This window comes from Strix uralensis, chromosome 1 (genome assembly GCF_047716275.1).
Source record: "Strix uralensis isolate ZFMK-TIS-50842 chromosome 1, bStrUra1, whole genome shotgun sequence".
Classification (NCBI taxonomy): domain Eukaryota; kingdom Metazoa; phylum Chordata; class Aves; order Strigiformes; family Strigidae; genus Strix; species Strix uralensis.
In genome coordinates this window covers 43,945,845-43,958,772 of record NC_133972.1, presented here as the reverse complement: position 1 = coordinate 43,958,772, position 12,928 = coordinate 43,945,845, and the positions used below count along the sequence as shown (strand labels likewise).

General features: G+C 42.0%; 1 protein-coding gene across 9 annotated transcripts in view; it reads left to right on the top strand.

Annotated features, from left to right (window-relative positions):
- Positions 1-12,928, top strand: part of DYNC1I1 (dynein cytoplasmic 1 intermediate chain 1) — a 201,214-nt gene that overhangs the window by 152,461 nt on the left and 35,825 nt on the right. For all 9 annotated transcript variants that reach the window (XM_074864080.1, XM_074864063.1, XM_074864072.1 and 6 more), the window contains 3 exons: positions 1,707-1,820; positions 4,609-4,742; positions 7,387-7,531. In XM_074864080.1, coding sequence (XP_074720181.1) covers positions 1,707-1,820; positions 4,609-4,742; positions 7,387-7,531 — 393 coding nt within the window. The remainder of the gene's footprint in view (positions 1-1,706; positions 1,821-4,608; positions 4,743-7,386; positions 7,532-12,928) is intronic.

Below are 12,928 nucleotides of genomic sequence, written 5' to 3'. Positions count from 1 at the left end.
CTGCTGTGAGTTTTATTGTGCATGAAATTGATGGCTGGTAGCCCTGATTAAAGCCAGACCTGGCACACTGAGGTGGTGCTGGAAAGACATGGCTCGCTCTCTCCCTCCCCGCTAAATATTCTAGACACTCCCATGCTTGCTTTAGTTTCCCCCTACCCACTGTCCCTGTCTGTTTGAACTACTGGAGGTCAAACACCCATGAAAAAATAAGTCTGTGCTTATTTCACACATCAGTATGTGCTAATCATGTTTAGCACTGGAGTCATTATCTCACCACTAAGCAGCAAGAAGGTCCCTTGTACGAGACATGAGACACATGTGAGGGACAGACTGGGGTCCATTCGATGATCTGGGGGGAGCCAGGTGCCTGACAATCTTGAGAGAAAATCAGCATCAGAATGGACCTTGCAAATTACTGGTGTGTACAGGTGGCCTCCGAGCACAAGATACCATTTCAGCAGAAATTGCTGAGTCCATCTTCAATGTGCGTGCACACACACACACTGTGCATTCAGATGCTGCCCTTTTTGCGCTCAGGGAAGGGGCATTTACTGGGCCCTCTTGGGTACCAAACCTGAGAGCTAGCCAGCGCTCTGAAGATTTGTACCTTTCCCTACTGACTGGGTAGGTGACCTGCAGCTGGATCTTTAAGTAGTCCAAAATAAATGGTAGTTCTGCCCATTCATTTCAGCAGGAGCAAATGCTAGGTTTCTAACCCTGCATGGAGCTGGCTTAGAAGCTCTACAGGGATCTGTAAGTTAGTCCTAATTTTCTTTAAATAAGGGAAGTAGTAATGAAAAGTATTTTTTTCTTCCTGGAGATGCAGGTCTTCTATTCATCTGCAAAAGGGGCAGAGAAATACAATTTTTCTTTGCTTGACTTGTATATATGTCTTACCCTTAATTCAGCAGTATCCCTTGTCCTGGTCAAAGGAGATTAAATCTTATTGTTCAGTCTGACTGATTTTTCACTCTGGAGATTGCTGAACTTGAACCATCCCTCCTATGTCACCATCAGATATCAGATGACGTTTTAGGCTCAAAATGTTACCAGGTTGCTTGGAAAAGGAATAGGCCAAGTTTCATTATTGCATACTGAGTGGAATTCAGCCTCCATGGAGTCACTATGCTATGGTAAACCAGGTGTAACACCCTAAATTTAGTCACTGCACATTTATAATGACAGATTTTAAAAGGTATATTGGCCAGTGCTGGAGAACGCTGATGGACTTGTTCATGTTTTTCAACTGGAGTACATTTGCAAATATTTAGCATGCAAGCCAAATTCTGGAAGAGTTCAAGAATTATGGAGCTGTTTTCTTGAATAAAGTTTTCATTTTGATTCCATTTGGACAATTTGCCTCTTTCTGACGGTTATTTTCAGTGTCAAAAGCCATCAGCAGAATGATACATGTCCCTGTGGGTGAAATCTCATCCACATAATTCAGTATTTTCACAGCATTACTCAGCTGGGTTGTTTTATTATGAGGAAAATGAAACTTTGAAAACATTTCCACCTCTATAACATACCTCTTAAAATTTAAATTAAAAAAAAATCCAATTCCTATCTGGCAAAAGCTAAGTCCATATTTTCCAGGCATTATGTGATTACTTAATCATTCTTTAAAATAACATACGAGGCATTAGAAATTTATTTGTGAAGATGTGAGAATGGCTCTCTGATTTCCCGTGTTAATGTGTTTTCAGCATCCTGTGTATTGCGTGAATGTAGTTGGAACACAGAATGCGCACAATCTCATTACCGTCTCCACGGATGGCAAAATGTGCTCCTGGAGCCTGGACATGCTCTCAACTCCACAGGTGGGTTTGTTTTCACCTATACAGGGAAAAAAAGCACCTTCAGTAGAGCAGGATACCTGCTTAATGGAACGTAGCTCCTAAAAGCCAAAACCTCATGTCCTATACAAACTAAAACCAATGGATGCACTTGAAAGAGTACAGCTTGCTTCCAGCAGTCTCTGCTAAGAGCCAAAACCCATTTCCTTTACCACAAATCATGTAATTATTGTAATACGTTAATACATAGGTCAGTTTCAAGTGAAAATGAAATAATCCATTTTAAAGCACGGTAATTACAGAAGTCGCCTGTGGTATAAATTGTACTTACCTCTACAGCATTGTTTAACAAATATGGACTAGATTGCACTGCTGCTGAACACACCCTAGGCACTATGGGTTTCCAAGGCACACAGTCAGAAAGCTTACTTTGCTGACTGCCTTCAGTAGCCAAAGGAACAAACAATGCAAATCAAAAGTTTTAGAACTAATTTCCCCCCTCTGGAATGTTTGCTACTATTGTCTTTCCCCCCAGCCCCACACCGCTCCTCTCCTTTGTATCAGAAATGAAAGGGAACCCAGGAAAATTGTCCAAACCACTAGTGATTATAATAATGGAAACTAAACAAAGAATCTGATGCTGAAAAAGGTCTATGGAAAGCATCTTTTAAGTGTTATCTTCTGGAGTAGTACATTTTCTATTCCAACACATCACTCATTTTTATACATAATATCTTAGGAACAAAAAAATTAATACAATTTTTGCTAAGCGTCATGGGATCTTGTTTCAAAATGCTGTGTAGAGACTCATCTTAATGATTCCATTAATCATCCATTAGTCGTGCAATAATGTGCAATTACTATCAAATTATTTGCTTTTCAGTGTTGACACAAGAGGTAGAACTCCTCTACCTTAACCTTAGTTATGTCCGTGTCAAGTCTAAGCTAGTAATTTGAGTTCCCTTTACAGTTAGTGTTACAGACTGGGCACTTCTGGAGGATGACTCATGCCATCCCAGTGTGAAATACCATTTCAGATACCCACCCAGGGGTACAAGAACTGTCAAATCTTAGGATGGAAGGGACTTCTGGAATTCATCCCATCTACTCCCCTACTCAAAGTGAGGCCAACTTCAAAGTTAGATCATGTTCCTCATTCTCATCTAAGACAATAGTATGGGTCTTGTAGTTATGTCCTGGGACTATGCAAAACCCAACACTCTTCTGGAATAGAAGTGGAGGCATCTAAAATGGCCCAGACATCTATGGTTAGGCACTTGAATCCCTTCCCCTTTCTCACTTCTTAGACATTAAGACGGTAAAACCCACTGTTATGTATTCACTTACTGGAATACTAAATTTTGAAGCAGAGATTTGTGAACATATCAGTTCCAGTACTTCATCACTCAGATGGAATTTCCCTGCTCCAAAACTGGCTTTCAACAAGGGTGGGTACACACCCCACATTACGCTGAAGTTTGGCACATGGCTCATGGTGATGTAGAAAAGAAAGGCGCAGGACTTGACGTCAAGCTACATGCCATAGCTTTAAATTGGGAGGAGTAGAGTGTTGCTGATGTGTGTCAGTCTGAAACTTTCCGAAGACACAGCTCCAGAGCACTTGTGTACAGCCATGGTGTAGGCACTGGGAGGAGAGTCCACCACAGTATCTAGCCATTTCTCCACAGAGACACTAAATGATGATCACACCCCAGAAGATTTTCACAGAAATATATGGTCCACAGGTGCTCTACCAATGCATTTTCCAGATCTTGTTTTGCCTTTTTAGTAGAACCAAATGTATCTCAAAGAAAAGTATAAAGCAAGCAAAAGTATTTCTCTACGGATTTGCATCCCTCTCCTCTCACAGGGATGCCCACTTTCTTTAGCTACAGCAAAAATCTCTTCTGAGAAAAACACTACAGGCTTTGGCCCTAGAAGAATAGCAGATTAGACATTTTAAACATATAAAACATACCCACTTAAATAGCTAAAAATGAAAATTGCTAAATCATTCAGCCCTTTTGTGGATTCTTGGGTTACACCATTTAGGCTGAACAATCAAAAAGTTGTGGAAAATCTGTTCAAAGAGTACATATCTTGCAACGGCCACAAACTGTTCATGCTGGTTGTACTTGCAATAGCAAAAAGGAGCATGCTGATTTACTCTGAAATATAGCTACCAAATGAAAAAAAGAAAATATACTTGCTGGTCTGTAGCTTGATGGTAGAGTCTAGAAGGAGTGTTTATGGTTACCTCAGAAAATCCCTGAAAAGCAATGCTTAGAATGGTGGTAGTGACAGGACCCCAACTTTTAAATTTTGTTCTGCAAAGGGACAAATGGCGCAGCCTGATAAATGCCTCAGGTGCACATGATATTACATGCATTACCTGATAAACAATTGATTTCAAAAATGTTTGTAAATAGAAGGGTATTGCATGTTTTATTAGAGCCTGGGGCTGGCAAGTGTAACCATTAAGGTATTATCTTTAGTTTCTGCACCATTAGATTTAAATCCTCACCTGTCATCTCTGCCTGATTTAAGATGATGTAGCAAAGACCAGTGCCTTCCAGCCACTCTCAAATGTGTGACAGACAGCGGGGGGGATGGCAGGAGCAGTGCATCCTAGTTTGTGACATTGCATCTTCTTGCAATGGCCCTACGTAGAAACCCAAGTCCTGTGTCTGGGTCAAATGATTTTTTCTTCCCCTCTTGCCACCCTCTGTAACATTTAGAAATTAGAAAAAAAAAAACCAACAGCCAAACAAAAGGATGATTGCAGAATAATAATGAAGACCTGTTTTGGTAGGAGAGCATGGAGCTGGTGTACAATAAGTCCAAACCAGTGGCGGTTACAGGAATGGCTTTCCCAACTGGAGATGTCAATAACTTTGTCGTTGGCAGCGAAGAGGGAACAGTCTACACAGCCTGTCGTCATGGAAGGTGATGTTCAGCATTTTGTACTTAAATAACATTGTGTGCCAGTGTTGGCATGCGGTAGCCAACTGTGTGTGGAGAGTGTTTCATGTTTTTTTCTCTTGGATCAGCAGTGTCTGTACTGTTCTGCTTCACATGACTAGGACAGGAGTTGCCTGACTTTGAGTATCTGGGCTACAGCCTGTTACACTGGGGTAGTTGCCCCAGGCTCCCTATGTAGTTGGTGGGGAGCAACAACTGCTCTTAGGCTTTGATTTCCTTTACCTTTTTCAGACAACTGCCTGAAGAAGAGAGGACTGGGACCTCAGAAATGCCTCTTTCTCACCCATGAGGTGAGAGTAGACAGCTAGCTGAGATGTAGGTATCTATGTCTGGGCAGATCGAACCAGGCCCTAGGAGACAGTTTTGTTGCAGAGTAATCAGGCCTAAACCACTCATAAGAGATGTTAATCTGCTTTATTTTTTACCATTCTCAGCTGCGTCTTCAGTCTCCACCGGCATATATCAGAGAAGAGCCACCAGGGGCACACGTGCATGTAAGAAACAGAGCGTGCATGTCCCAGTGCATGGCCACGCAGCGCAGGTATTCCTGCACAGCACTGCAGGCTCTGTCTGCGTGGCCAGGCTAGAGACAGCCCTGGTGGGCCCCGCTCTCGGTGGGCAGTTTGGACATGCCCACCCTCTCCAGGAGGGTGAGAGGGTTTTGGTGTACAGAAGGGGGCCATGCCACACCTTTTGCCCTCAGTCTGGGCTGCTGCCTGGTTTATTTGCTAACATGTACAGAGCCGCAGTGTGCCATGGGGGTATGGGAGCTCTAGCTGACCTGCTCTTAGGGCTGGTACCCTGTGCTCTCTCATACACGGTGGTCATATCCCTTCCTTGCCTAACCCAGGCTGTAGTTTAATACTGCAAGTTTCTTGCTTTGCATACTGTAAATCTGCAGGATGCTAGGGAGCCCTGTTAGCTCCTGGTAGTACTTTCATTCTCTGGGATGCTTGAAAGGCTTTTGTAAAGAACAAACTTTTTTCACTGATAGATTTAAAGCTCACCCCCACACTCAATAGTTTGCAATATTCTCTGAATTCATGTTTTATCATATTTTGTGTTTCTGTTGACCAAATCGATAGACATCAATACACTGGTTTAAGATTGTAAGGCTTCTATTACACATTCCTAATGTTGTATAAATGCTGTTTTACATATATTTTGTTCACTATAATTTTTATTTTAAAATATTTTTATTTTAGCCTGACTGCTGACAATATTGCAAAATTGTGTCTATTTAGGCATTATACTGATAGGCTGTGTGGCAGCTGATGGTTTGAATTAGTTTTAGGCTGCTAGGATAAACGAAGCATGCCCCAGGGCATTTCTCACATCTTTCAGACATGCCTGGGTTGTTCCTCACAAGAGGAGGAAGGTGACAGATCCTCTCGTTAGCCTATGTTTTTAGCAAACCTCATGCTGACCATCGACAAATGCACTCCCTTTCTACTCCTTCCTGTCTTTCCTAGAGCTTTTTGCTATCATCCCCATTTCCAGAGGCTCCTGTGTCCTTCAGCCCAGCACAGAGTGGAGAGCCATATGTTGTTCTAGAAAAAGGTGTGTCAAAGCACAGCAGATACACAAGGTGTTCTCAGTGCTCCAGAACTCCCCTTATCCCGCCAACTACATGTCAGACAAATGGGGATGAAATAATAGTGTTTTGTACCCAGCACTGCAGAACACAGCACCTGCTCCAGCACATGCTGCGAGGTCTGGCAGGGGAGGGAGCCTAAGTGAGGCCACACTGTGATATGAGGGACCAGTTTCCTCCAGTGCAGCTCCTTATCTCTGGGTACACTCTATTTCACACTGGCACAGGGCTGGCAGCCTTGTCAGAGCTGTGGCTATTTTAAATGTATTTTCTTCCACTGGCAATTTTTCTGTAATGTAACTAAAAGGGTAATTTCATGATTCCTCTTTCTGTATACACTGTGAGACAGCACTGACAACTGATCTGGCGTCATCTGCTTCCAGGAAGAAGAAAACTGCGCACATTCTCTCTTACACAGTGTTGTATTTTTCCTTTCTAACGGCTATTCTAGCCTCAGGCCAATGAAATGCACATCTCCCCTAGTTCAAAGTAATGACTCTATGATACCTAATCACAGGAATGGTTCCTTTGCTTTTTGTGAAAAAGGATTTACTTCCTAGTGACTTGATTGACTGCTGTGGAAAGTTATTTTAGATATTTAAGAGAAACAGAATTGCTCATGATAAGTCATTAACATATTTGCATTTTTATTTTAATGGTTATTCCTTGTGATAATGGCTTACTCAGAGGCATAAGCTATAGTACAATTATAATTTAGAATTATTTTATAATTATACATAAATGTTATTTCAAGCTACAGTAGTAGACAGTGTATGTAAAAGTGAGTAATGCAAGTCTTCAGAAGTAAGAGAAAGTCTCCCATTGCTGTATTCTGAGCATTAGTTGTGTCCACAGGAGTAAACCTCTGCAGGCAAAGGCCTTACTGAAAGGAGAGAGATTTCCAGATTAAAGGGAACTTTAAAAGGAAACAGGAATCTAAGAGTAAAGAAAAATTATGTTCAATCACCAGATATTAAATCACTCTCTGAATGCCAATATGTCTTCTTCCTGCAGTAAAGCTGGCATTGGTGAAATTTTTGAGGGCCACCAAGGACCTGTCACAGGAATTAACTGTCACATGGCAGTGGGCCCAATTGACTTTTCCCATCTCTTTGTCACATCATCGTTTGACTGGACAGTCAAGTTGTGGACCACAAAGGTGAGAAATCCAAGCTGGAGTGGGATGGATAATACTACTTGTGAAAATGTTGTTGTCAGAAATATTTCAATATTGTCTATATCAGGTCCTAAGAATCAGTTAATTGAAAGGCTGTGCTTAGAACAGGTGTAGTGATAAAATCATAAGTAAAATATATACCTGTGTCAGCCATATTCACCCTGGTGCGTACCCTGCTCTTTAAAGGTAGCTTCAGCTGGCCTGTACTTCAGTATTAACCCTAGTGCTGAGCAATTTCCCTAGGCAAGGAGATTAGGACGTCTTGTACTGCAAGTCATCAAACAATCCATCCAGAACTCCCTGTGCAGACTAAATTGCAAGGCTAATACAATGCACCATGGTGGTGCAGCAGCAGGAACACTTTCTTCTGATGAAGCAACAGGAGAAGCACATGTACCACTTAATGCAATCAATATCACTTGTGAAATTCATTGCTGTAGGAGGTTGTGATAGCCAAAAAGTATAAATTGTCCCAATGACATTAGAAACTGATGGCTGAGCAAGGAGGAAATACATGCTGGAATGTAATACATTCATGGCCACCATGGATCTGTTCCTGACTACTCCATGGACATGTCCCCATGACCTCTTACAGGGAGAGCACTATGAACAGCAGAAATGAATAGTCCTGGGAAGCTTTGAAACCCCAGCACCCCATAGAACTGTATGAATACAGGGTAATGACAGCACGAGTGAACACTGTGGGACAGACTAAACAGACCAACCTGTTCCATTGTACAGGCTGAGTAAAACAGGAGAATGACAGGTGAAATCCTAATTATCTAAGCCATCTAAACAGTTATTTTTGTCATAGAGAACTGCCTTCCAAATGCCAGGCTTTTGTCTTAACTGTGTTTTTATGCCTGTGTTTGGTTCACATCTTGAGCTGCACCCAGCAGAGTTCCAGTACTGGAAGCTGACCCCAGTCAGGAAGTATCTCAGCATGTGTTCCTCCAAGGCTTGGAGATGCTAGGACAGATGCACAGCAAATGTAAATACAAAAGTGATCAGAAGGGCTCATGTGACAGCCTTGTGCTGGAAACAGAAGCACAGTTACCTAGATAGTAACTTGAATCAGTTTCCATAGTAGCTTCACAATGCATTTGTTAATGGCCTGATCCAATGTGCCTGCTAATTAACAAGTATCTTTTCCTGATCAACAATGACCACAGATGACAGTTTTGTCTTGAGTGTTACATACTAGGAAACCCATTGTAAGAAAGGTGCATGATTTACCTAATTCACATGTAACCATATACATCAGTGGACCCAGCCTTAACCAATGCAGAAGTGGTCCAGGGGAGTGGACATGGGCAGGCTGGAATGGGTCTGGGATAGGCCCTAGGTGGTAAACATTAGAAGGGGCTGCAGGAGAACCAAGTGATGGAGAGCTTAGGTGTTAGCTGTTTGGGGCTGGCTAGGCTGTTTGGTGTCTGAGATAAGGGAGTCCTGGAGAGTGGTAACTGGTGGCAAGGGAATATTGGAGGGTTGAAGTTGAAATTGAGTAAGGGGAAGAGAATTTGTGGGGAATGGGGAGCAGATGAAAGGCAGGTACTGAATTCCAAACATACATGTCCAGAAAAATCTATGATGAGTATCTGACCCTCAGCTTGAGGTTGAATATGGCAATAACAGTCTCATCCATCCGCATATTAAGGGATAATAAGGCCTGTTGTTTATTTTAAACTCCTGGGATTTTAGAAGTTAGCAGTAACACTAGCACAGCATATTTTGGGCACAAAGACGCTGCAGTTAGCAGTACACAGTTATCCTTGTGGAATAATTCAGTGCCAAAATGGTTAGGTCAGATTCTGTTCAATACAGTCAGTTTTCAAAGAACCAAACCATTTAAATTTCTAATATCTATCAAGCTGCGGCTCATCTGGCATGAGCAGCTTCCTGAGAAAGCTGTTTGACCCAGCTGATGTGAGCTGTGACGTGCATGTGACACACCACAGCACCACTCAGAGCCGGAAGCCACATTGCTGTATTGGATCACTTGCTTTCTTCTGGAGCAGGTTTGAGCAGCAGCAGCCCCAGGCTGCTGCACTGCCAACCACTGCCCTGTGAAGACATCCTCTGAGACACTAGACAAGTTCTTGAACTGTGATGAATGTTTTCTTTCTCTTCCAGTTTGACTCCGGCAGAAGTTTCTTTCCATACTGTCTGGATAATTCTCTTGGCTGGAGCTATTACATATTTAGGGCTCTTTGTTCAGTTCCCATAGTCAGGGTCTAGTCAATCAGTGGTCTTTGAATAAACCCAGCAGCATGTTTGATTCTCTGAAAAAAATAATGGATTGATACGAAGCATTGAGTGCTGCTGCTGGTTTATGAGAGTTTGCTCAGAAGTGGTTTATTCCTTTGGTTTCTTATTTGTAAATTTAATCTCTCTATCAGCATCTGATGCCGTATTGCTTTCCTGCTTCTACCCGTGCTGTCTGCTTAATCCTGTGCACATTATCCTCTTTGGTCACGAAATTCAATTCCTTTCTGTTTCACAGGTTCAGAGTCAATGTCCGATTGTAAAGTGAACCATAAAAGCTCTGTGTTTATATTGTCTGTTGATGTTTTGTAGCACCCTGGGGTGCCTACAAGAAAGGCACTTTCATAGCAAGCATTTGACTGATGGATTGAAAGCACCGTCTCCCTTAAAAACTCTGGCTTGACATTGTATAATCTGGTTTTGTGGTTAACACATTTTCTATCCAAAAGCAGTTCAACCAGGTGACTGAGAATAAGGTTTTCACTAACGGAAGAACGAGTTTTGTAGATAACACTAATACGAGGTTCACATTATCACCCATCACATTAGCCAATAATTAGATTCTTGGGTGAACAGTAAGTAACCAGAAGCAACAGGAAAAGAAAAGGAATTTGCAAAGATAGTCACTTGATATCCAGGGCATTACCTGGTTCCTGATGAAGTCAGTAGGGCTTTCAACTTGAATTTATGTTACACCATGTGAGCAAGTCTTGGATGCAGAGCTGTCAAAGGGAAGTCCTGATGCGAAGTGTCTGCGGAGCTCTGCCCTTAATTAGGTATTGTCTGTATGATGCTTTGAAGAGGTAAAGTGCTAAGTGGAAATGCTAAGTGTTGTTAATTAATTAAGCACTAATTCTCATGAACGAATAGCATGAGGTTAAATAATGAAATGTAAGTATTGTTATTATTATTACAGCAATTGCTGTTTGGAGTGCGAATTTTTAGATACTGTGTCAAGGGACAGGAGCTAGCTTCAAATTGTTAAAGCATAGCAAAACATAACCTAGTTTCAGCTAAAGCCTGGAAGATGGCTTGTTTGCTGCTGAGGGAGTTAATAAAGGTCTGGATAGAGAGATGGATTTTGTTAGCTTTTTCATCCTTCATATGTCTCCTTTATCTCTTATCCTTCCACTGAGGGGAGGTGCTAATGACTGTTTTCCTCCTCTTGCATCTGTGCCTAAGTCATGCTCAGATGGGCAGTTGACTTGAAGAAAGATTGGAATAACTGTAACAGCATTGCTGTATCCCCATCCATGCTTATCTCTCTCTTTGCCTAATGTTTAAGTAATGGTGGTGAGTGCCATAATCAGAAGGAGGGACAGAGGTGAGCAGACTGGTAATAGGACCACCACATAACCATTAGCAAGGACTAATTGAGCCAGAGGATGCATGTGTCTTCAGCGATAGACTACCTATTTTTGTGTCCGTGCTCAGTTTTGCCTTAGTAGCATGTGCATCAATGGTAGCTCCTCCCTAGTCCCTCTTCTTTGTCTTCTGTTTTTTATGCTCTTCACATGTTGCTCTTCTCTTTTGGTGTCCTGTGTTGTTCCAGTCTGCAGTCTGTTGTGCTTTTTGAGAAACCACATTTTAAACGGGAAAAATTCATTCTATACTATGTGCCTTCACATACATTTCTGTACCTTCATGTCTTATGCCCATCTGTTTGCTGATTATCTTGGTATGGCCCAGTCATCCTGACTCTTGGAGTAAATTATTTTACCTTGCACTTTCATACCTTCCTATCAGCATATAACTTCCAACTCCACTGGTTTTAATTTGGTCTAGAGGTTGAACACTGTCTCCTCAGAGGTCAGGCTGAAGCCTGTCACTAGAACAATGGAAACAAGCAGGTGGTGGTGCTGCTGCTAAAGATAGGTACCTCTACCCCCCTAGTCCCCTTTCCCAAAAGCCTAGCTGATAGGGTCTGATAGGATCAACTTGATAGACCAGACTTACTGTGATGGACAACGGTGTAGCAGAATGAATCAGAGTATCGCATGGTTGCGTGGATTAGTCACCAAGAAAACAGTGCACTCACAAATGGGCAGTTATTAGTTTACTAAAATAACAGGGTCAGGTCGTCACTTTTTTTAAGATCAAGAACTTTCTATTTTTTACATTACAAATACCGTGTATCAAGAGATCTGTTTACTGGTTCAGATTTTTTTCTAGTATAATTTCAATCACATCAAGTGGGTGAGTAAGAGCCTCTTGTGTTACAGGTAGCATTGCCTGAAGATCCAAATAGAAATGTAGTCAAACATGTAATCATGATAAAAGGACAATAAACCTAGTGAACCATTACAACAACTTGGTGAATTGTCCCTCATGAAAATTGTTTTAACTGTAATTGGAAATGCTGGAGTCAATGACTTGATTTAGTGAAGTCCTGTGGCAGGTGATTTGCGTGGATCACAGATTAGAGACACTGATGTTGGTGGTTAATGGCATGGAGCATTCCCCTGACTTATGGAAGATGTTCCTGTTGCAGTGAATATGCAGTTATTTATGAAGAGTGTAGGAGCTTCATGAGAGTATCCTGTAAGCCAGTGGTTTGGGCACCAGGCCATGCTGCAAAGGTGTCTTCCCTAAGGGGGAGGAAGTGCTGCGGTGATCTTGCCATTTTGCTCTGAGCTGTATCTTGTGCCTCTGAAAAACTCTGGTTTTACTGAAAGTAGGGTCATCTCAGAGTAAAGCTTTGATTTTAATGCGCTGACGCTTCCTGATGAAAATCAGTTTTGTCCACTTGGGGCCAGCCCTACTTCTCCAGTTCCTAACAGGATCAGACAGGTCTCCGAGAAGTGGACTGGTGAAATGCCGAGGTTACTCATGTACCTTAGCTTGCATACACACACCTAAGTGTAGATGAGAGCTGGACTTTGTGAAATTTAGAAAGTGTCACTACTTTCAGTCTTGAACCTGTTCATTCTTAAAGTTATTTTCTAAGCTTTCTTAAATCCCTCTGGGCCATATTCAGTCTTCTCACATTAGCACATGAGGCTCCTGGATCCTTTATTATTTAGGGCTTCCATACTTCGGTTTACTATGCAGCCACCGGAAAGAATTGCAGTGCATACATTAGACATCTCTTGGAGGTACCACCATTACTTCGCA